Source organism: Octodon degus, unplaced genomic scaffold (genome assembly GCF_000260255.1).
Source record: "Octodon degus isolate 3935 unplaced genomic scaffold, OctDeg1.0 scaffold00059, whole genome shotgun sequence".
Lineage (NCBI taxonomy): Eukaryota > Metazoa > Chordata > Mammalia > Rodentia > Octodontidae > Octodon > Octodon degus.
In genome coordinates, this window is record NW_004524635.1 from 8,677,153 (window position 1) to 8,702,351 (window position 25,199).

At 38.5% G+C, this 25,199-nt stretch overlaps 1 protein-coding gene across 1 annotated transcript in view; it reads left to right on the forward strand.

The window, feature by feature from the left end:
* The first annotated feature begins 987 nt into the window (after positions 1 to 987).
* Cmc1 (C-X9-C motif containing 1) overlaps positions 988 to 25,199 on the forward strand; it is a 78,223-nt gene continuing 54,011 nt past the window's right edge. The window contains exons 1-2 of the mRNA XM_023718517.1: positions 988 to 1,145; positions 18,500 to 18,589. Coding sequence (XP_023574285.1) covers positions 1,127 to 1,145; positions 18,500 to 18,589 — 109 coding nt within the window. The 5' untranslated portion in view covers positions 988 to 1,126. The remainder of the gene's footprint in view (positions 1,146 to 18,499; positions 18,590 to 25,199) is intronic.

Here is a 25,199-nt window from a genome sequence, read left to right on the forward strand (position 1 = left end):
ATGCTCAAATAGGCCTTTAAACGGAAGACCTGCTGAGCAGAGACCCACTTTCCCAGCCCTGCTCAACCATGTTGTCTTTTCTGCCAACTGACCAGGCGGAAGCAGCAGGAGGACAGGGGAGACTGCAGGTAGGTGGGAGCAGATCATTTTGAAAGCCTTAAATCCCTTGCAGTGAAGAAGCAGCTGCTCCGTGTTTTTCTAAACATCTGTCCCATCTGTCCACCTATCCCTGGCTGTACCTGAGCCCTTCGAGGCTCAGGATAGTTAAAATGTGGGTCTGAAGAGAAATCGCTTCTGAAAACTGGATTGAAATGGACATAAATGCCTCCAGAAAGTTTGGACTGTGGAAAAGAGGGCAGATGCAGGCTCTTAATGAGAATAGCTATTCCTTTAATTTTCTAGGAGACATAAGGCTTTAAAGGGTAGAATCTGGGTTTATAACATCGCCCAAATTGGGCTGTATGCCCCAGGGTATTGTTTCACAAGATCTTAGATGCCCCTAACCATTCAGTACACGTTACAAATTAACCTCCAGGCCCGATACAAGCCACTGATTTAAAAGAGTAATAAAGATACTGACACCAGACACCACATCAGCTTTGCAGCACAACCAGCTCCACTCCTGATGTACGCCTGGAAATTAACAGCGTGTGCCTCGCGAAAATGACGGTTTTAATTTCGCCCAGTTTTCCCTAGTATTCAGAAAGGCGGCTGGAACCTACCAGTCATAAAATAGGGATTATACATTAATATCGAAGTAAAAAATCAAGGGATTGGGACTTCTTATTTGGTGCTCTAGAGGCGGGTATGGGAGACACCCCACCGCGGCGCAGCAGCGCACGGGTCGCGCGTGCGCAGCCCCCAGCCACGCCCCTTCCCTGGATCCGGGAAGCGGCCCCGTTCCAATTACGGGATTGGCGAGACCAGCCGAGCGCAGGCGCAACGGGAGGCGGAAGTAGGAACTGGGGAAGGAACGAGGGAAGGGCTTCGCCCGGTTTCGCCGAGTGCGCGGCGCTCCTCCTCCTCCTCCCGCGGAAGAGGCGGGCGCCCGCGTTCGCAGGCTCCTCCCCGCCCCGCCCCTCCCCTGCCCCGCAGCCGCGGGCGGCTACCTTCTGCGCCCGCCGAGATGGCGCTCGACCCCGCAGGTACGGGAGCGGGCGGCGCGGTTTGCCGAGTGCCTGGGCCTGGCCCTCGCGTCGCGGGCCTCCCACTGATTGTCACTTGGGAAGGGCGCAGAGCTCTGAGGTTGCGGGGCTTCCGCCGACATCACCTCACCCGGGGCTGGCTACTTTAGGGTTTCCTGCCGACCTTGGCTTCTTCCTCCGCACAGGTCGTCTTGCCCGTCGGGGTTAGTGCCAGGCGAGGGGCGTTGGGTTTGTGGTCTAGACGCTCGTCCGTTTGTGGCTTACAGAAGATCTTCCTCCGTTGAGCAACTAGCGTCGTCATTGCCTTCTTTCTGCCCCTAGGTCACAGATGCCTTTAAACCGTGTCACAGACATTCCCGCTCCAGAAGGGTTTCCATTCCTGCCAGTGCGGTGCACAATATTACTTTTTTATTTTTCCGGTAGTTCAGGGGCCCTACGTTCATCCTTGTAACCCAGTTTAATAGTTTCAAGGATCTGTCACTGTAGCAAGAGTCAGTTATTTTGGAAAGTTATCTCCTGAATCGTGAATGTTATTGTAAGTGTGTCTGCACTCTTGCTTTAGAGAGTTGCAGTAGAAAGCAGTTTGCAGTAGAGATCAATTCCTCGTGAATTTTTGCACAAATTCATCCACATTTTTTTTTTTAAACTGAGTATATTGGTGTAGAACAGTTTTTCCTTTTTTAGTCTAGGGTCTCACTACGCAGCTCGGACTGGTAGTGATCCTCCTGTTTTCAGCCTCCCCAGCGCTAGGATTACAGGTGTGCCCCACTGTGCCAGGGTCTGTGGCCAGCTCAGCGCGCCTGGGGGCAGGGCCGGCGCGCAGCATATGGTGTCGGGCTTGGAACACTGGTCCCTGCGCTTGCATAAGTAGGCACTTAGTCTGCTGAGCTGTCTTGCCGACCCTGAACCTCAGTTTTGGAGGGAAAATAAATGTGAAAGAAGGAACAGGTTTAGTCCATTCCTTTCATTTTATGGGGTGAAAAACTCATGGATGGTTTTAAGTTTTGGAGTCAAAAATTGCTTTTTGGGTCCTCCAGAAGTTTGAAAAATGTATATAAAACATAAATGATATGTTTGTGGAATAGTTTATGATCAAACTTAGTATTTGGAATTATATAAACATAGTAAGTGGTATGACAGATTCTTTCATCTAGGTTTTGCAGATTGCAGAGTTGAGCCTCAGAGACAGTAAGTTAATCTAAGTAGATAGAGTGCTCTTAATTTGAAGCATGAAGGAACTTGAGAATTCATAATGATTCTGTCAGCTTTGGGCTAGGTGTTTGGTTCAGGCAGCAATTAATCTAGCTTTGAAGGGTGTAATTTCCAATGGTTTGATCTGGGAGAGGCATGAGCAAAGGTCTTGCTAGTAAGTCGCACTGTCATATTTGGCTTGAGGTTGTTTGATTCATAGAGGAAAAAGGGTTGTAAGTAGGGCTACCTAGGGCAAGTCCAGGTTGGGTTTGGTATAACTCTTCTGTTTGTGAACTGGAAGTGATCATTAATCTCACACATACAAGACTGAGCATCAAGAGGTTGAAGACTTCTGTATGTCCATGTTGAATGTAGACAGACAAGAAAATTTAGAAAAGAAAAAGCCTTCATACTTACAGTTGCAACTTTCTTCCAGTTACTCTTTGACTCTAATTTTGTAGCATACCCAAGGCCACATCTGGCTAGAATCCAGGTGATTTCATTTTCAATGTCGTGGCGTAGAGCATGCCACTATTTTAGTATTTGTTAAGCAAAATAACTTGTTGAGGGCCTAGCATATGCCATTATTGTTATATGTCACAAGAAATGGTAGCAGCTGTACCCAATCTCTTTGGCAACAGAAAAGGAACCTTTTTGAAGTTTTGTTTTTATTCATTTTGGCTAAGGTTTAGATGTAGACTTAACCATACCATAACCAAGCCAAGTGCCCACTGGGAAAATGCCACTGATACAAGTCGTAAATCAAATGAGTGGGCCAAGCATGAGCTAGAGGGAGTTTTGAATTCTGACTTAAAAGTTTGCCCCAGTTGCAACTGTGTAATTGAAGAACATCAACTTACTTGTCATTGTACAGCCTGTCACCATTTGCAGCTTAGTTGACACACACCATTCTCTCATACAGTTTGGATATAAGTATGTAAGCAGTTGATTTATGGTGGGCTTTATAGCCAGACCTCTCTGCTAATACTGATCTATATTTTCAGTTGTTCTCCAGCACTAGCATCACCTGCTTAGCTCCACCCCAGACTGTCAGGCATTAAATTCTCATAAGAAGTATGCAACCTAAGTCTCTTCTGTATTCATTTAATAATAGGGTTTGGGCTCCTAGGAGAATCTAATGCTGCCACTGATCTGATAGGATATAGTGCTCAGGTGTCAGTACAAGTGATGGGGAGCAGCATAAATACAGATGAGCTTAGCTGCCTGGCCTGCAGCTTACTTCCTGCTTTACCACCCAGTTTGTTTGTTTGTTTTGCTTGTTTTTTTTCTTTCTTTTTGTATTTAGTACAGGGTCTACAGGGTCTCACCTTCCAGATGGAGCTCATAGTGATCCTCTTGTTTTCAGCCTTCCAAGCACTGGGATTACAGGCATGCACTGTCTGGAATTACAGGCACACACTGTCACACCCAGTTTCAGTCACCTTCTCAGCATGCCCTAGGAGCAGGGCCGGCACAGCACCTAGTTTCTAACAGGCCATGGACTAGTGGTAGTCATGGCCCTCTGTTTGGGGACCCTTGGCAGGTAGGACAAACAAGATGCCTTCTCCCGGTAGGAAGAAAACACTCCTCCCTCACACCCATGTATACACATACACTCAGAGTGTGATAGGCTTTATAAGAAAATAAGCACTGTGATGTGGTAGATTGTGAAGTGAGGATTACTTTAGATAATGAAAGTTCTAGCAGAAAGTATCACTGAAATCTGATGGATGAGAGGGAGTTGCCATGTGAATAGCAAGGGAAAAGTATGGAAATAGCAAATGGTTAAATATTTTTTATTCTAGTTTATTAGTACATATATGTAGTACATAATATTTACATTGTTTATGGGAAGTTGGTACATGCATGCAACACATTTTAATCCTTTTTTTAAAATTTCCTTCCCTTTTCCACCTACCTCTTGATCCATTTTTTTTTTTTTTTTGATCCATCTTTTTTTGTGCAGGTACCAACTCTACACAAAATTGTAAATGTTATGTACTGCAAATGTGAAAATTCTTAAAATATTTGATTGGACTTCAAGCTAGAGTGAGAGGAGATCCCTTAGAAAGATTTAGGAAAGTAGGTAGGAGCAGAGAACCTTGACGTTGCAGAGACTTTTTTTCCCGTGTTGTTATCATAAGGCATTAGGGGCTTTTAAAGAAAGTGATGATGTAACAGAATTGGTTTACCTGTACTATCTTGGTTTCAGTAGCAGTATAGATTATAGAGAGGTCGGGAGTGGAAGCTGGGAAATGGATGGGATTGGTGGTCCGAGCCAAATATGTGTATCTTAGTCTAAGGTGATGTTAGAAAAGATGGAGTGGAATAAAAGTTGCCAGTATGTTTTTTGCAGGACAAATTGGAAGGACCTGCTATTGCCTTAGATCAAGTTGGTGAGAGAAAGGAAAGAATTAAGGATAATTCCTAGGCTTTTACTTCACTGAGTGGATGGTCATGGTCAAATCTAACAACATAAAAGCCATAGGAAAGTTAGACAAAAGTAGGTTCGAAAACAGTGGAAAATAAGAAAGTCAACAGTTGGGAAGATTTTTTTCTTAAATTGCCTTTGTTGCTAGGCAGGGTGGTACACACTTATAAACTCAGCACTTGGGAGACAGAGGCAGGAGAATCACTGCAAGTTTGAGGCCAACCTGTACTATATAGAGAGACTGTCTCAAACCCCTCCCCCAAAAAAACCCCAGAATTACCTTTGTCAATATGACTTTCAAAATATAATTATTAAAACAAGCTTTCTAAAAAAATTAAATATTTTTTGTTGGGTTTTGTTGAAAAGTTCATGTTTACATTTGGGTATGTTATGGCATTTTGTAGTCCACAGTAGTATGGTGCCCATACCAAGTAGATGAATAGCTATGTCAAATGAAGTTCATATAGCAAAATCCTGTTTCACATTTGCTTACATTTTTGAGGTCTTTACAAAAGCTTTGATTTTCACTTGGCAGTACCTTTTTTTTGTGGAATAGGGGATTGAACTCAGGCTCTTGTGCTTGCCAGGCAAGCACTTTTTCTGCTGAGCCATCTCCCCAACCCCTTGGCAGCACCTTTTTAATAACTTTGTAGGCACCATCTTTTCTCAGACTCTGAACCCAAAAATGAAATGCATGTACAGGCTACTTATTCTTATGGGTACTTTCACTTGTTGGTCTTTTGGTAATGTAGAGGTAATCGTAACGATCTTTATAAGTTTCTGAGCCATAATTATATTCACTGTTTCCATTACAGTTTGCACAGTGAACAACCTGAAGAATCCAAAACATCTAGGAAAATTGGTTATGAGGAAGGATTAAACTTTTGAAACATGTCTAAGTTGTACTTGTAGATATTTAGACTTAATTTGTCTGGATTAAGGCTAGGCCTCCAGTATTTTAAAATACCTTATGAGCAGTTCTCATGTGCAGACAGAATAGAGGAAAAACAGTGTTTTGAACTTTCCCAATTTATCTTTAAGTTTTTTTTTTCTTTTCCAGCCCAACCCTTATTCTTATAGGAAATTCTCCCTTGTATTTTTTAGCCATAAAGAGGACCTTTGAGCTTATAGTAATGACACGAGAATTACACTATAGCTCTTTCTCCTGTAAGAGAGTAAAAGCATAGTCTTACTCTGTTACAGTTTTTATGAATTTATGGTCCTTTCTATAAGTATTATGTATTTTAAAAATCTAGTCAAACGTAGTAAACTAAAATTTTAGAAGTTTTGAAATTCATGTAAGCCATGATCACTTATAGAAAATGTTAAAGGTGCTTTTTTCTTTTTATTAATTTATTATTTTTATTAGTACATTTTCAGTACATAGTGTTTACATTCCTTGTATGGAATTGGTGCATGTATATAACACATCTTAATTAGTATAATTTTGTAAAAGGTAAAATTATGACTCATGCGAATAGAAAATGAATATGTGTTGAAGATTTTCTTTAACTCATTAATTAGTGAGGGTACCAAAAAGATGTAAAAATCAGTCCAGAAAGCATTTGGGAAGCTAGTACTTATACACTTTCATAGATTGCGTCCCTGGATTTTATCTATCTATCTATCTATCTATCTCAAAGTTAACTTTGGATTATCTTTTTCCCTGAATCAGAATTATTTCTTCTTGACAAAATCCTAGAGATTAACCTCTTTCTGAGCAAACTGTAAAATAGTTGAGTAATCCAAAGTACCAAAGGAGTGCCTTTGCCTCTTCCAGTGTTTCAGGAAACTTTTTTGACATTGATTGTGTTCAGAGGTGATAGGAACCTAGGCCTGATTCTTTAGATTTCTTACTTTTTAAGAAGTAAAAAATACTATTAAGGAGTAGTCATTCCTTTCTTCCTCTTTTTAGCAGGGCAGGAGGTTTTTGTTTCATTTAGTTTGGATTCATGGCAACACAAGGAAAATTCTTTGAAGTGTCTGTGTGTCTGTCTCTGTCAGTCTGTCTCTCTGTCTGTCCAGGTCTTCTTAATCACTGTTTGCTTTCAGGAATCTGGTAAGTGGGGGAAGATAGAGTCCTGGACAGTGCTGATCTATCCCAGTAAGCCAGGTGTAATTTTTGGCAGGGAGGTGGCTAGTTTCACTGAGTCTGCACCTTCTGGTGGAGCCCAGACTCATTCATTCTGCAGTCTTCAGTGTACCTTTCTTGGCTGAGTCCAGCTTGGAGCCACTAGATGGCGCGTAAAGCCACTCTGAGCTCTGGGCTCCCACCATCCCTTTACAAGATGACTCCTGGCCAATTGCTTTCTCATGTGGGATGATCAAGCCCTCAGCTAGTGCAGTCCTTTACATTTAATTCTCTCCTTTGCTGCTGTGTTTCTCTGTGGCTGCCTCTGGGGTCATCAGCAATCATCATGTGTCTGCAGGTTTGACCTGCTGCTCCTCTTGTGCAGAGTCCTGCTTCAGGGAGAAGGCGCTGTCAGCTATCACCTTTTTATTAAAGTTTCTTCCTTTACTTTCTCTGTGGGCTTTAATTCGTGCCTCAGATCCTTCCTGGGTTCAGGTTACGCTTTTCCCCCTAGTGTTTCTGATTTAACTGGTCTGTGTAGGATGAAGCATCCGAAGAATTTTGTAAAGCCTTCTCAAGTGGTTTTTAGAATGGACAGGTTTATTTATTTATTTATTTATATTTTTTGTGTTTTAGGGAAGGGTCTACAGGGTGTAAAAGGTCTTACTACTAGATTGGACTCCTAGTGATCCACCTGTTTACAGCCTTCCAAGAGCTGGGTTTACAGGCTCGCGCCACCACACCTAGTCTCAATTGCTGTCTCAGCACGCCCTGGGGGTGGGACTGGCATGGCTGTCATGGCAGGCCTGGGGCCCATGAGCCTGCTTGCAGGCACTTTAATCCTCTGAGCTATTTGGCCTGTCCTAGACAGATTTGAAACTTGTACAAAAACCTGTTTTATTCAGTCAGGCTGGCATTACACGAGCCATTGAATAAACACGTAGCATATACAACGTAGACTAGGTAGCTTGAATAATAGCAATTTATTTTCTTGCCCTTCGGGAAGCTATGGAATCCATGACAGCTGATTTGTTGCTGGTGAGAACTATTTTCCTGTCTTACAGATGGCTTTTTCTCTTTGTGCCCTCATATGGTGGAGGATGGGGAATCTCTACCTTTTATAAAGGAACAAATCTTGTTGTGTTAGGGCCCCACCCTTATGGCCTTACTGTACCATACTTCCTGAAAGCACTATCTCCAAGTGTAGTCACATTGCAGTTTAAGGATTCAACACATGAATTTTGTGGAAGATAGAGAATTTAGTTCAGTCCATAGGAGCTATTGATCTAGCAGAAAATTGCATGGACAGTGTGATGTGACACATTGTAAATTAAGAAGTGATTAAAGTGAAGAATTAATTCAGGTAAAATCTCATGGTTAGGGTAAAAAAATCACTTTAGTGTGCTGTCGCCAGGAAGAACTTGGAGATGAAAAAAAAGTTGAATTGGATATTAAATAAGTAAGTTTTGATAATTAAAAATAAGATTTAGAAGATAGGAAAGAGTCAGGAGTATAGCTCAGGGACTTAGTGCTTGCCTGGTAGTAGACAGTCCTGAGTTTGATTCCCAGTACCAAAGAAAAAAACGGAAGAAAAGAGAGGAGATGGAACTGGTGTCTTGTTTTACCAGTTTCTGGGTAAGGTGAAGCTGTTGTTTTGAGCTCCATTTATTTACCCTTTTCTAAAAGAAATGATGTTTGTAGGACAATTCTTTTTACCACTCCTTCCTTATGCAAATATTTATTACTCTCATTTTGCATACTATATAATGTAAGCTGATTTTTCCAGATAAGAAAGAGCATATTTAATGAGATGGAAAAATAAACTTTTGAATTGTTGAAAATTTGAGGGTGAGGTGCTGGTAGATAAGACTTGTAATTAATAATAAATTGAAAATGTGAGCAGATCCCAGGTGGAGGTCAGCACTGACAACATAGTATCGCAAATCACATCTTTTAAATACAGTTTGAGGGCTTGCCTTTAGAGGACTATAAGCAGTTAGTTACCTTTGCAAAATGCATACATTTTTTGTGTATTGTTACTGTTGTTGACAATATTTTTTGGGCATAAGCTCTCAAATTATGGCTACGGTGGAGATTGCAGCACAGTTCTAAATTTGGCATATCTCATTGCATAAGTTGATTTCCTGCTATGGTACATTTTAGGTTTATTATCCCTTCAAGCCTCATCTTTTAGGTAATGTGGGTGAAAGTGGAAGTTTTCACACCTAGTAATCTGCAAAATCTGAGGTCCAAAAAATAGTTGCTGTTGGGATATGGGCAAAACGGGCACATGTAGTGTGAAAGAGGTGGTTATCAACAGTGAAAGCTGATAGGACAAAGATGTTCAAGTAAAGTAATGATTGTGGGGTGTAGGTAGTATTTAACCCAAAAGCTTAGCAGAAATAAGTGCATTTACCTCATTTATATAATTTCTATTTTGTAAGACTTTGAGCTTATAAAAAGCTAGATTGTTGCCAATTGACCCAAGATTTGATATTTTTTTCTTTGAAGGTGTTTTTTAGCCACCTTGCAAATTGTTCCTCTTGCTTTTGTTGAACAGTTTTTTTCATTATAGAATTAGAATTGCATTTGATTTTACTAATCAAAAAATGAGAAGAGTTTTAAATTGTGCTTGTTCTGAAACATAGGGCTGTTCTCATGCGTTAGCACAACTGTAGAAGCCTACTTTGTCACCTTATGCAGGCCACTTATCTCATGTGCAAGGTGATGGGTTTCCTGGAAGATTTGGGACCTGGGTTACATGATATTGACATTGTCAGGCTTGTGAGAGGCTTAGGTAATTTTTGTTCTGTGAGCCTCCACTTTTTTATCTGCAAAGTAAAACCAAAAAATTTACTGAAAGGTCTTTATGAAGACTATCTGACATTCATTTTCTTCATCAACTTGTTTCTTGGCCAGAAGAAGACTGGAGTAGTAAGGGGGAAATCTCTACTACTACTGATTTTTCTTTGTTTTATCAATTCAAGTGTGGCTCATTGGGAAGAACACGTAAAGAGGACTGATTCTCACTGTCTTAATTTTTCCTATTTAAGACCTCTCAAACACCACTTTCCACATTTTATTGCAAGAAGATGTTTTGATTGAGACAGCTAGAGTCTGTCTGCTTTGGTGTATGAGCCATTTAAGAGTTGGTGTTAGGATTGTTGATCTTACATTGTGCAGAATGGTCTGTTTGGTCGCTTCCTTTTCAGGCTCTTTGTAGCTAGTGAAGGAGAGGGGCCTCAAAACAGAGACTGCTGCTAATGAATGTAGTTTCATAGGTTTGTTCCAGGCATCTTTGTTTTTCCTCTAAAAGTGAACAGTAGCATAGAGATGTTTTCAGGAGCAAGTAAGAGAAGAAACTAGAAACTTTTTTTTAAAAAAATGGCATTAATCTAAGTAACAATCAGGTTAGTTACATCAGAGCATTTTTGGTATGGAAAAGGCACAGGTGTCACATTGTTTCTTATGAAAGATTCTGTAATCTGATTTGCTTCACTGTTATTTTTCTGGATTCCTGGCAAGTGCTGTTGCTAGTAGTCTTATAATATAGTTCTACTCTACTGCAAGAACACATGAGCCCCAAAGCAAAATCTGAGCTAACAGATACTGCCAGTGGAAAAGGTGAAAATTGACTTTCAGGTGATGATAGAATGTTGAGAAATTATAGAGCTTTGGAAATTTTCCCTGGTAGTGTTATCTGATTCTTTATCTTAGTATAAATTCATGTGACTATATAGTAGCAGACTTTCAAAATTTGATTTTTTGGGGCAGGCTACTGTACAAATATATAACAACTATGTATATGACATTGACATTAAGGGATCTACTTTGTAATTTTATGATTAAAAAGTAACACTAATATTTATAGTGTTAAAGGCAGCTTTGAAATATGTATTCAGTTATAACTAGTTAATAATATTTGGTGGCTGGTGTTTTACCAAATGAGAAAATATTTAACAGAATTTATAAATTATCAACAGTGTTGCTTTTACTACCAAGAGTCTGGAAAATTGAAATCAATATTCCTGTAATTGTAGATTTGTTTCTTTAAGAGCTATTAGGAATATGATCAGAAGGCATTATTATAAGCCACTAAAATGTGTTCCATGGAATATTATAACAGGGTTTATAATGAAGATAAATTTCTATTTTATTTGTGAAAAATGACTCACTATTACAAAACTATGTCTGTACTAAAAGAACAGGTCCAGAAAAATAATACTTAGTTCTCTGAGACCTTTGCAAGATCAACAGAGCAAAGAATAGGTTGACAAGGGCATATTAGAAATAAACTGTATTAGTTGAAACTATATAGATACAACTTTCAAATTGAATTTTTAAAATAGATCAGTATATCACCATATTTGAGTCTATTCAGTAATTAATTATTGATACCTAGTTCTGATTTATGCTATAAGGTGGAAAGGATTATTTGTATAAAGTATCCTAGTTTTTGTCCCTTTCCAATTAGATGTTATTGTTCACTTAAGTAGATGTCCTCCATAAGTGTTTCATATTCAACTTGTCTACAACAGTACTCAGTCTTTGTTTTGTATTCTCTATCTCAACAGGTGGTCGCTTTATTTCCTTTGGAGCCAGAGATGGGGAGCTCTCCTTGAATCATCCCTTTTCCTTATTTTCTTCAGGTGCATCATGCTTGTAGTGCCTCCTTTGAGTCTGTCCTTTTCTCTTTGTCTATATTTTCAGTTCCTTATGCACTCAGTGTTCTTTTTCTGATGTTATTATAATTTCTGGTAGAACTAAGGAAAAGGAGAAAGTATCAGTTGATGATATAGCACAGAGTTCAATGAACTGGCTTATGACCAGAATCTGGTGAACCTTCAGTACCAGAAATGATTAGTTGATATCTTAAAAGAGTTGTTTAAAATATATAAATATAAAATATTTACACTGGGATCCTTAATAGAAAGTTTGTCTACCCTCAGTTATAATAAGCTGTGAAAGTTACTGATGGGTCTGTGTCCACGCCGATTGCTGAAGGGAGGCCTATACCTGTTAACATTGGGGCTACTGGTACTGCTTTGTGGGATATTTGGTGAAGTGGGGTGAATTGTAGTCCTATTATGATTTGTGTTTTAGTATGGAGTGTAACCTGTTGTGCTGCTACCGTCAGAGTACAGGATTACAGGATGAGATAGCCTTTCATTGCTTTGCCACAATGGAAGACAGGTTCTTGGCCACAGACAAAGAAACTGTCCATGGGAAAGGCAGGTCAGAGGTGAGGTGTTTAGAAAGGGACAGAGGTGTGTGTAAGAATTTAGAATTACCACCTACGAGGCAGATCTGGAAGGACTAGGATAATAGATGCACAAAACCTTTTTTGGGTGTAGTTGTCCTGGGGCTAAAGTTAGAGGGCCAGCAATCTTGGTTTTAGGGTTGGTCTGAAGTGAGGAGATACTTAGAGCAATTGGATAAGTCATATGTAGGTATTGTTGAAGGGGTAAGCAGAGCCAATGTCCAGTACAGTTTGTAGTGTTGGGGTCTTGAGTAGCAGTTTGAGAAACTGAAAGGTGTCATTAAGAAGTTGGCCTATGGAGAGGGAAGCAGGGATGTGAAGAGAAGTTGAAGAGGGCAGGAGATCAAGAGGAAGAGACTGTATCTTAGGGGGTACTCTTTTGTAAAGAGTTAGACATATCTTTGTAGTATTATAGGTGACATAGGCCCAAAGTTCCCACGTCTGACTTTTTTGGAGGAGAGGGAATGTATCTGTGTGAAGAATGGCGAAGTGTAGAGTCTAATCCTACATGATTGTCCTGGAGATGTTTAGATAAAAGTAATTGTCTTGGATCAGAAGTTGAAAGGTGATTTCAATCCTATTGATTCCTTCACAGACAAAGTAGAGAAAATGAAAGGATGACATTTTGGATACTTTGTGTTTTCCAGACATAGGTAGAATGCTAGACCCAAATGTGAATCTGGGCAGAGAGCATTGCCTCAGAGCTTGTAAAATAAATTAGGGAACACCAAAGGACATCAAATATAAGAGTGTCCAAAGTCCAGTATTTTTGATCCATAATAGTAGAGTGGGTACCAGTTTACCCAATTTGTTTGTTGAGATAAAAATTACAAACTGGAAGTGGAGATGGCTGAGACAGTTTGACTGTGAATGGAATAAGAGCCCAGACTAGGGCCAACCAGATAGTTCAGCAGATTAAAGTGCCTGCTTAGGCAGACACAGGGGCCAGGGTTCAATCTCCAGCATGTAATGCTGGTCCCGCCCCTGGGGCGCTCTGAAGTGGTGACTGAGTCCGGGTGTGGTGATACGCACCTGTAATCCCAGCACTTTGGAGGATCATTACAGGTCCAATCTGTGTAATGAGACCCTGTACTAAATACATTAAAAAAAAAAAAAAACAAAACAAAATAAAACAAAAAAACCCAGACTATAAAGAACCACATGCTGGGCAGTTATGAGGGGTGACTCAGTAAGGATGTGTGGCGAAACAGTGGAGAGTAAAGAGAGTCAGAATCATCACCCCATAGCAGCCTAAGAAGGCAGTCTTGTGTGGTGTTAGAACGTCTTCTGAACAGACAGCTCTAAGCCTGGCAGCAAACATGAGAAATAACAAGAGGTAGGGGATCTGGAACCAGCCAGGAAAGCAATACATGAGATTAAATGGAAGTTTTAGGGATGTTTGGTGAGGCAGAGATAGGTGGGGTACAGATGGTGCAACGACCACTCTGGAAACCAGAGTTTGGGATTGGAGGTGTTGGGGTTATTGGGACACCACTTAGCTTTTGTGATGTGAAACCAGGAAGGAAGGCTAGTGACCTTGACTGCTGTTTCTGTTGTGTGAGGATGACCAGATGAGGACCTGTCCATTTGGGTTGCCATCTGGTAGGCTTAGAAGATTTGAGAGATATCTCTAGGAGTTATTGGGGGTTTTGGTTGAGTGTTATCTATGAGTTGTGGAAGGCAGAGGTTGACGTGTTGTATCAGAAGGTATAGGAGGAAGGAGGTTGGGATGCAGTCAGCAATGGGAGGAAGGTTTTGTGAGATAGGCAAGTTGTGAAGCAGGGATGGTCCACCATACATAAGCACAACAGGACTTAAAAAAATGGGTGTCTTGGGAAATGCCCTATGTCAAGTTAGGGCTAAGTGAAGGAGCTGAGGCCAGGGCAGGTATAGTTCTAGGATAAGTTTCATGAGGTGTACTTTTAGAAGACCATTTGCTTTACTACTTTCCTTGAGGACTGTGGATGGTATGGTTATGTGTAAATGCTAAGCTATGTTTAGACTTGAGGATACCTGCTGGGTAATCTGAGAGACAAAACCTGGTCCATTGTCTGACTGTATAAATTGGGGTAAGCCAAATTAGGGGATAATCTCTTGTAAAAGAGTTTTACAAACTATATCTGCAGTCTCTTGGGTGGTGGAAAAGGCCTCTATCCATCCTGAGAAAGTGCATATAAAGTTAAGATATTTTAGGTCTCATGATGAGATGTGTATAAAATCTGTCAGTCTTCATGTGGAGTATGTCCACGAAGTTGGTGGGTTGGGAAAGGAGGAGGTAAGTATTCCAGAGGAGAGGTTTTGGCACAGAGATGGCAACCTGGTGATGGTGAATAATGGTTTTTAGGGAGGGATGGGTAGTGATTGGAGTTAGAACTTATGGAGAGCTTGGGTGACCTGTGAAAACAATTGTGTAAGACGGTGATGATGGGTAAGTAAGGCTTGTTGATCTGGGATGAGTAGTCTTGATCCATGGAAAATCCATCCCTGAGTGTTGCAGCTACAGTTTGTTTTGTGGAGTAATTTAAGTTGTTTGGACAACTATTGAGGTGAGGGCAGGGCATTTGGGACAAGGGAGAGAAGATAAGAAGGGTATGGCTGTTGTGCAGCTAACTTACCCTGTGTATCAGCAAAGGTATTACCCTGAAAAATAAGGTCTGATGGTGTCTGGTGTCCTCTACAGTGAATGACTGCTACCTGCTTTGGAAGTTGTGCTGCTTCTAGGAGCTTAAGAATGAGGGTTCGTTGATGATGGTAGTTCCTTGAATGCTGATTAGACTTTTTTCTTGCAGGATGGCAACTTGGAAATGAAGGATTCTAGATATGTATTTTGAATTAGTATAGACATTTGTGATTTTGTCTTTGGCTAGTGTGGGGCCCATTTAAGAACAATAAGTTCTGCCTTTTGTAAAGATGTCCTAGTTGGTAGTAGACTTGCCTTTATTACCCTAGATCGTCTGACCATGGCACATCTGCCTTTTTCTGAGTGTTTGTGTTCATCGAGCTGCCATCTATGAACCATTGTGGTGAGGGTCCTCATCAGAAGTGGGGAGTATGGTGGCCAGGTTGAGGGGACTGTTAGTGGAGACAGTGAGGGAAGGGTCCTGTATGAGCACCAAATGGTGCTATTTTAAGCAGGAAGGAGTTGTTAGGGTGGGAGGTGTCTTGTGTGAACAGAGTTCATTAGGTACTGTGATTGATTATCCAAGAGTGCACTTTTTTGCCTCTTGACTGCTGCTGCAAGGGCCCGGAGGCAGGGGGCCCATCCACATACTGTGTTGTCTAGCTGTTTTGACAGATATGCTACTGCTTGAAATGAAGGTCCCTTTTTGTGTACCAGGACTCATACTGTATTATATTTTTGATAGGCAGTTTATAAAGTAAACGGCTGGGTCGAATTTGAGATAGTAAGAGCTGAGGCCTTTAAGAGGGCCTCTTGTAGCTTGCAAAAGGAAGATTGCATAGGAGCAGTAGGGTTGAGAGGTTGTGACAAGGAGCCTTGGATGCTTTATAAAGAGGTTGAGCCAGGAAAGCAAAATTAGGAATGCAGAGGCAAAAGAAATTAACTAGACCAAGGAAAAACAGGATTTGTTGTTTTTTAATAGGCACTTGAACATCACAGAAGAGGACTTTGCTATCAGCAGTGATCCAGTGAGTAGTGGGAGTAAGTCCTAGACATTTGACATTTGGCGAAACAATTTGAGCTTCAGCAGGAGAAAGCCTATATCCACAACCCGAGAGAAAGTTGAGGAAGGGTAGCTGTATGTTGTATGGCTAGAGCATGGGAGGAGGAACTGAGAAGATTGTCCCTATACTGGAGGAGAGTGCTAGCTTTGAGACTGAGGGTTGCCAGGTCAGTAGCCAGGGCCTAATTAAAGATATGAGGACTGTCTCTGCATCCCTGAGGCAGAACCATTCATGTGAGCTGTAGGGACTGGAGAGTATCTGGACCTGTCCACGTGAAGATGAAGAAGTGCTGACAGTCAGGGCGTAGGGGGACAGTGAAGAAGTCATCTTTGAGGTCCGGGACTGTAAAGTGGGTAGTGGAAGGGATGATGAGAGAGCATGGTCTAGGAGTTTGGCACCACTGAGTGAATTGCATAACCGCGTTATTGATAACTCTGCAATATTGAACTAAATGATAGGAGCTATCGGATTTGAATACAGGAAGAATAGGAGTTTTATGTGCCTGTAAGGTGAATGGGCAGTTTTAAGAAAACCATTGGCTAGAAGACATTGGATTATGGGTTTAAGTCCCTGTTGGTGTTTGGGAGCTACCTGACATTGAGGAATGCAGAGGAAGATGAGGGATCCCTGAAGTGAAATCATATAGAGGTAGGACGGGTGGCACAAGTTGGACTAGAGTGTCCCAAACTATGGGATCAACAAGGATAGGAGGAAGAGGAAGGGATGAACTTGCACAGTCAAAAGACCTTAAAAGCCAAGCCTTAAGACAGCATGGTGGAATGCACTTATAAATCCAGCACTTCCTGAGACAGGAAGATGTCGAGTTCCATCCCAGCCTGGGCTACACAATGAGTTCAAGGCCAGCCTGAACTGTGTAGGGAAATCTCAAAAAGATTATTTGGGGTCATCTTCTTTGCCTAAGCCCACAATCGACTTCCACAGCAACACCTGCATGAGTGTTTTCTTTAATCACTGGGGCTTGTAGCCAATACAAATTGACCATAAAACTGACCATCACAGGTGGTGTAACCAAATGTTGGAGGAACTGATAAGCTTTATGCAGACTGTTTCCATAATCAGAAAATCCAAAATACTGCATACTAAAAAGTAAAATAATGTATTAAAATGTTTGTTTTATATATATTACAATAGTAGTAGTAAGGAAATTTTTTTTCTGTTGTATTTGAAGGAGGTAAACAGTTTTGCTTCTATGTATCTGGAATGTCTTTAAGCATCTCTTAATAGTTGGCTTCTTTGACTCCTGTAATCTTACTATAAAGAAATTCTTGCCCAAAACTTGGAAGTTGTTTTCTTCTTGTCTTGTTACACTCAAGTTTTGCCAATGAGACATAATATACATCTGATTCTCCTTTCTTTTTGTAATAATATTTTAAATTTTGAAGATTTCAGAATTAGGGGCTTCAGACTTTATTAAATGCATTAAGATAGTCCATATTTTGTTTCTGCCTGTGAATTTGTATTTTTATGTGCCTGAGTATATTTATTGTATATTTATTGTACTTATTCTAAATGCATTTCTAAAAATTCTTAACAATTGTAGGAGCAAGTGACTTTTTATAATTTATTATTTATGATTTATTATTTCCATTTTACTGTTCTTAAAATTAATGTGATTCTTGGGTGTTTTATGGTTTTGTTTGCATTTTGAGATGCCCTGTTGTAGTCTTTGTAAAAATATATACATCTCAATTCATAGCTGCCTGCTTTCAGAATTTGTTGAGAATAACATACCTATATTAAGGGCCAAAATTAATTTATGCTATAGATGTTTAAGTTTCATAAGTATTACTGGATACTGGAAAACTTCTTTAGTTTTTAGAGATAAGTATTTTATTTATGTCTTTCATCCATGGTCTAGGAATAGCAGAAAAGTGACAATTTGGTACAGGCAATGAATTATCTCAGCCATTAACTTCAGTTTCCTTCCATGAAATTTTTTGCTGCCCCTATTTACTGCTTCAAAGCATGGGACAGTACTCATATTTAGTATGAGTTTTTCTTGGGTTCTTTATGGAATTACAGTTATTTCCTTTAATCTGATTTCATCTTCCTTTTGTCTTTCAAATTCCTTGTCATTGTATTTTCACTGGGTAGTCTTACCCCTTCTTTGTTTTTTAGCGCTTTCCCAGCATTTAAGAAGCAGGTGTGATCTGTAGCAGTCATGCACTTCGCCATTTCAGTCAAATGGAGAGGTTGTGTCTAATGTACAGAAATGTCTCGCACTTTGTAGTGTGTCACCTTGGACCCGCACTTCTGCTTTTTCTTCTGCTGATTCTTTCTTAGGCAACTGTTAGTACTTGGTGGAAAAACTTAATTTTTTTAAAAAAATCTTGTATTTCTTCATCTATCCTTGGATCTTAGAATTAATAAAATATTTTCTGGATTCTATTAATATAATGTTGATTTAGACTTTAATTTTTATCAGTCAACCTGGAATATATTATCAAGTAAGTGTTGTAGTATAGCTTGTAGAAACTTTTAGAAAGATGTCCCTTATGTCCCTCACAGTTTGTTGTTATATATCCAACAGTATTAGAATGATTTTTTAAGTGACCAAAATAATCAGTTTTATCAGATGTTAAAAGAGTTTTTTAGAAAAAGACTTGAATGGTTTTTTGTTTTAAAAAGCTGGAGTGCTTATTTTTTCCTTGATCCTTTGACTTGAGTCTTAACTATAATAAAGATCTTTTTTTCAGATCAGCATCTCAGACACGTTGAAAAGGATGTTTTGATTCCTAAAATAATGAGAGAAAAGGCCAGAGAGAGGTGTTCTGAACAAGTTCAAGGTAAGATTCAAATATTCCTGTAAAGATTAAGTTCATTTTTAATAATATGATCTGAATTTAATCCTTAGCTTCAGAATTAAGTAGTCTACAAGTTAATATGTATGAATTGCTTCTCACCCTTTCATTGAGATGTAAGTATTTCAGCTTTCAGAACTTCCAGGCAGTAGCAGTATTCAATTCATATACAGTGTAGAAATATTTCCCTAAATTACTAATAAAAAACTATTTCTTTCCCAAATATATACTTTATATAGAGGAAAAACTTGGTATATTCTGGAGATAGACAAGTTACTCTGGTGATTTTTGATAGGGAAAGGACAAATACTAAATCATGTATATACACATACACACACTTAAGATGATTTTCTTTAGTGTCATTGTCTATTACTAAATTGTTAATGAATCCTAGTAAGGCCTACAATAAAGTCTGTGTTTTTTTGGTGCGTGTTTTGTTTTTTTTTCCATTTCTAAATAGGAGATACTTATGTAAAAATGCATGCATTAGTCATCTTCATATGCATGTGTTTTGAAATTATTTTGAATATTAAATGTTCTTATATATTGTAAATCTAGAAACATTTTTTATATAACTTTGTATTGGAAATTAAACAAAGCAGTGATAGGTAAAATGAGGTCACCAAAAACACCTGTAAATCATGGATAAGTAGAAAAGCTGTATTACTGTAGAAATAGATTTTTTAAAGATTCTGTCTTGGTTCTTTTTTTTTGTACTGGGGATGGAAGTCAGGACCTGTGTGTGCCCAGCAGGCACTTATGCCACTCAGCTATTGCCCCAGCTCTCTGCCTTTTTGCACAGCTATCAAAAATAAGTAGTGAAGGGCTGGGGATGTGGCTTGGTGGTAGAGCCTGTGTACACGACTCCTTGCCTTTGATCCCCAGCACCACTGAAACAAAACAAAATTGTAAAAGTTTACCAACATACTCTCTTCCCTACCTGTCCTTCTTCACTTGCCTTGTCTTTATTGTTGAAGGACCACAATAATTTTTAGTGAGGATAATAGGCTGTAGTTCCACTTTAGGCTTCTCTATGGGAAAAATCAGACTGTTTCAACTCTAGTTTCAAGACTGTGTCAGTGTTTGGATGCTAGGAAATTTGTCTCCTTCTCCACCTCTGACCCTTACAGAGATGATCTTTGCAGTCCGTGGATGGAGACAGTACTGTAAGAGTAGATCCTCACGGTGTGTGATGATCTTTTCTGCTTAAGTTACATGACTTATTAGGGCCCATTCCATTTTGAAATCCATGTGTAACTTAGTAGTTTAAAATAAATAATCATTTTGTAGTATTATTCTTGCTTTTTCTATGAATACATTATTTACTCAGAGTACTTTCCTTTATATTCTCTCATCCCCAGCTCCAGGTGTCAGGAGAAATTCACTTGTTGGCACCTAAAGATGGAGTTTAGTGCATATCTAGCTTTGGCCAGTGTTAGTCTCAAAAAGTAATCTACCATCTGCCTTGTACAACTTTAAAAATATATATCCCAATTAAGGTAGGGGAGGATAAAACTTAAAAATGGATAATAAAGTTACTGGGTTGACTTCTCACTACTAAAAAATTTCACTTGCTACTTATACTAGTAAATCATTATACTATAATAAGTTGTATTCATTTTGTTTTATAACACATTATCCTGATACCTAGAATGAAAGCTAACTAACTCAGTTGTATACTTAATTTTTACAGATGTGATTTAAATGAAAGAGCAAAATGGTTGTATGACTTTGGGCTTCAGAATTGGCTTTCCATATTCTTAGATATTGAAACATTGTTTTGAAACAGAAGAATAGATTGTAACTTTAGAATATTTTTTGTGTGGATAATATAGCCCCTATTTGACAGTGGTATATAAAAAAAACTTTTAGTTGTCCAGTTTTTATAAGACTGTGGATTGTTTAGCATATTGACATGGCAAAATTTTTTAAAAAATGCACTTAATTTTCTGAAGACTAAAAGCATCTTAAAATTTGAGTTTTGTTTGGATTATTTTAATACATTTGTCCTTTTGAAAGTACTCTGTAATATAATTGATTTTTGAATATTTCAATTTCTTGTAGATAATCATATTGATTTTTTAGGCCATATGGTGTCAGTGTTTTAGAATGTAAAATTGATCATTTTATAAAAGAATAATAAATCCTTAATATTCTGCCCATTAAATCATGTGGATTAGGAAAGAGTACACATAACTGCTGAGGGGAAAAAATTAGTATTTTAGTGATACAATAAGGTATAATTTAGAATCAGGACCTTTGCATTGTAGTTTACTTACTGTTTATCTATCTTTGATTTATTAAATAATTCAAGGATTTTACATAAAGGCATTATACATGTTAATCATATGGTTTTTAGATAAAGATATAGGAATTTAATAAGTGATCTGACTTTCTGCTAAATGCTGAAACACTATGTAGGAAAGCTTTTCTTTTCTTTTTTTTTCATGTCATTTCACCTCAGCTGATCATAAGAATTGGGTCAGTCTGCCAGCAACGTAGGTTTGTAAAGGGAATGGAACAGCTTTTCCAGGGATAAAGAAAAATGAAATCACTTCAAATGAAAGAAAGATGTCTCATTATAGTCACCAACAGCAGTTATTGACAGCTACAGTTCCTATTAACAAGGAGCATTTAACTAAGAATTTGGCTGTTGGATCTTTGGACTTGATCTAATTTGCTAGCATTAATTAGTTTCTTTTGAGGACAGACACTTGGTGCTCACAGCTATAGATTTGGAGGGCTAATTAGGATAGAAAATTGAACAGAATGGGGTAAGGCATTAACCTTCAACCATTACCAGCTGGGACACTGATAAAGACCACAGAGTCCAAATGCTCCCTATTGATGTGAAGAGTACCCTAATGAATATCAATTTCATCCAGGTTGCTATATTTTTACTAGTTCTCTCTTAATTGTAAAATTTTAACCAGCTTTCATGATACCTTAATTATCTGTGTGCTATTGGTTTTTACACTGTTTAGTCTGAGTTGTACACCTTACCTAATGGTTAAGCACAATTAAAATTTGTCTAAACTAGCAGATAACACTCAGGATGTTTCATTGTTATGTTACTTATAAAACCTAATATGTTATTGTAATTCTTTGTAAATTTGTGTACAGTAGTGGTAACTGAGCCACTTCAATATAATGGAAACTGTTTTGGGATAATACAAAAGTCTCTGCTTTGGGCATCAAGCAGTGTTTGTATTATTGAACTGGCATGAATTTGAGAATCTTTGTCTTTATAAAGTGTTTTTAAAATGTAAGAGACAAAAGTTTTTTTCTTTTTAAAGAGAAAACTAATGCTTTTGTTTTGAAACTTTGAGGTGATTAGTAAAGGTGGTTTGGTGTAGAACTGAAACAGCATAGAGAATCTTGATTTAACTGTTGTGGAAATTTTGACAAGATTATAAACTGTTGATATCAAAAGAAAAGTTGTTGAATGAAATCAAACTTTGTAGTAGCTCTCTTTTGCCTGTGATGTTACTGGCAGTGAACAGAGCCACTAGAATACAACTGAAATATGTGGAGAGACCTCAACATACTAAGCACATTGAGGATGACTGGAACTGACAGAAAACTCCTGAATCGTCAGATTGAACTCCCTTAAACTGTACTTTAATCACCTCCCAAAAGCTGCAGCAGAGAATCCCTTCTGCTAACTGTGATGATAGAGTCATGTTTTTCTCTTGGATCTGGAAGAGATATACCGCATTGTGTTTTAAGGAGATGATTTGGCAGATTCTAGAGATTGCTTTCAACTTTGTGCTTCTTTTAAAGCTGTTTTGAGGCACCAATTTTATGATTTATATTTTCTTCATTAGCAATATTTTTAAATACTCTTGTCATATTTGTTGATAAATTATACATTTGATACTAAGATTTTTTTCCTGTGGAGATGAAGAGGAAGAGTCACTGCATTGCTGTTTGGTGAAAATTCCATATTTCTTTGCTTTTTTGAAGTACATAATCAACATTTAAATAAAGTCTCTGTGCTACATAATGATGGCTGCTTTTAAAATTGCAAGCAGCTTTCTTTTCCCCATGACAGATCCAAATCAAAAAATACTTTTTCTTCAGGCATGGGTTGGAGCTTTCTTTAACTTATATTCTTCTAGTGATGGACTCATTTCATCCCTTGAGCTCCCTTTTTATCATACTAGTTCTTTTGTGTCTTTATTGCAGTCTTTGTCATTTGGCTAATAAGGGGGATATAGTTCTAAAGGAACTATGTTACATAAAGTACGAAGACGCATGGATAGCTTTTGTCTTTGAAATGCCGCAGAACAGTGGGCAAATAATGCGAAAGCTGGACAAAGTGCTCACATTACTGAGGTGTGTTACTTTTTGCTCAATTCCAAAGATGTATTAATAGACAAAAAAAGAAAATCAAATTAAGAACACTTATGAAATGTTCTGGGAAGTTTACATATAGAGAACATTTGTAGCCTACAGACTATGTCTAGTTAAAGTAATCAGTCTCCACAACTTTGTTTCTTGAACTTGTCGAAACCTTTTTGTCATTCAAAGTGCACTACTTCTATTACATATTTTTGTCATTTAAGTGGTTCACCATTATTAACTGCTAATGAAGCGGAAATGCAAAACATCTTCAGGTTTGGATACATTAAGAAGATGATGCATAAAATCACTTGCAAAAATGAATGCCTCCTGTGTTTAAGAGTATATTGTGTACTCTAAGACATACAAATGGATCTATTGTCCAGCAGTGATTCATTAGGAAGACTCAAAATTTAGCATAAATGGTAATCATGAATAAGATTTATTACAGTTAAAAGATAAAAAGTAAAATGAAAAAGGAAGAGGCATATAGTACAAAGTTCAAAAGAAACTGAGCACAAGTGTCCAGGAGTCCCATCACAGTATTATCTTTTAGGATATGCTAATTTCTCCAGGATTAAATTGAGACAGTAGGACTGGGGAGATAGCTCAATCGAATAAGCACCTGCCTGACAAGCACAGGATCTTGAGTTCTATCCCCAGTACCACACACACACACACACACACACACACACACCAAAAAAAATAAATAAATAAAATAAAAAAAATAAAAAATAAAAAAATAAATAAATTGAGACAATGCATGTAAAATGTTATCAGCCAAAGAATATTATTAGATACTTGATTTCTAGACGTATTATTGGCAGTTGGTTATATGAGAGTGCTCTGCCTAACAAAATTCACTGAAGAAAAATTGGGTTCAGCATAAGCCATATTGGTTGCACAGGCATTTGGGCTCAGTGAGCCATACTTATCTATTAGACAATGGTAGGACTGTTTCTCAAATCTAAGTTCTCAGAAGTCAGCTGATAAGCAGGCCCTTAAAAGGATCACACTATCTTGCCTGCCATGTTAACTCTTTTCTGCACATGGATATAATAAAAGTTAATTAGCAATATTTTTGTGTGCCTATGAGGTCTGATCTTATGACATTGGAACCATAAGTGATAGATCTGCATCAGTTAGTTTTAAAATCAACTAGATAGACAATATGATGGTCATTACTCTTTGATCTAGTGGATTCTTAAGTTTAACTCATAACTCTGTTATTGGACGTGTTTATTGTGGTTGTGTTGTTTTATAAGAGGACAATTTTGCAATAAATATATTACTAAAATATAAATGCCCTTGAGAGAATGAATTGCATGTTCTGAAAGGAAAATAGTTGGTTGAGGGACACGGGGCAGGCACCCTGGTGGGGCTGTACTTTTAAGTAGGTGGTATGATTTCACCAACATAGTGATATTTGGACCAAATTCTTGAAGGAGTTGAAAGAGTTAAATATGCAGATCTCTTGAGAAGAGTGATCTGAGCAGGAAAGACCTGAAGGCACCTGGTATTTGTGGAGTATTCTTGGGATACCAGTAAGATCACAGCGGTAAGCTGGAATGAACGAGGGAGCGACTGAAGAAGGAGAAGTTGAGTAGTGTGATCATAGGCCAGATTAAGATTTCATAGGTATGGAGGACTCCTGGGTAATAAAGAAGTGCAAAGACAAAGATGACTAAGCAGTGGGGTGAGACAGAGTCTGATTTATGGTTTAATAGTGCTCACTGGTGTGTTAAGGATGGAGAAAAGAGGGAAGGACAGAATCAGGGACTCCAGTAGGTAGTTACTGAGATAATCCAAGTGGTGGATGGTGATAGATACATGGTAGCAGTGGAGGTGATGGGAATGTACAGATCAAGGATATGTGTTGATTGTGGAGCCAACTTGTTTGCTTTTAAACAAGTAAAAGGATAGACTTATTAACAGAGGTGAGCAAGACTACATGTGGAGAAATTTCATCTTATTTTTTTCATTGGTCAGTAGAGCCAGAGTTCAGTTTTGGGCATTTACATTTGAGATGTCTATTAAACGTTTAAGTTTGAAAACATCTTATTAGCCTGTAATAACAACTGATGTATGGTGATTGATAGAGTACAGAATATCTACTATAAAAGATACAGCCTTGGGCTGGGGAGATGGCTCAGTCGAGTAAGTGCTTGCCTGCTAAGTGCAACAGCCTGAGTTCAATCTGTGGTTCCGCCAAAAAAAAAAAAAAAAAAAAGATACAGCCTCATACCTCCAT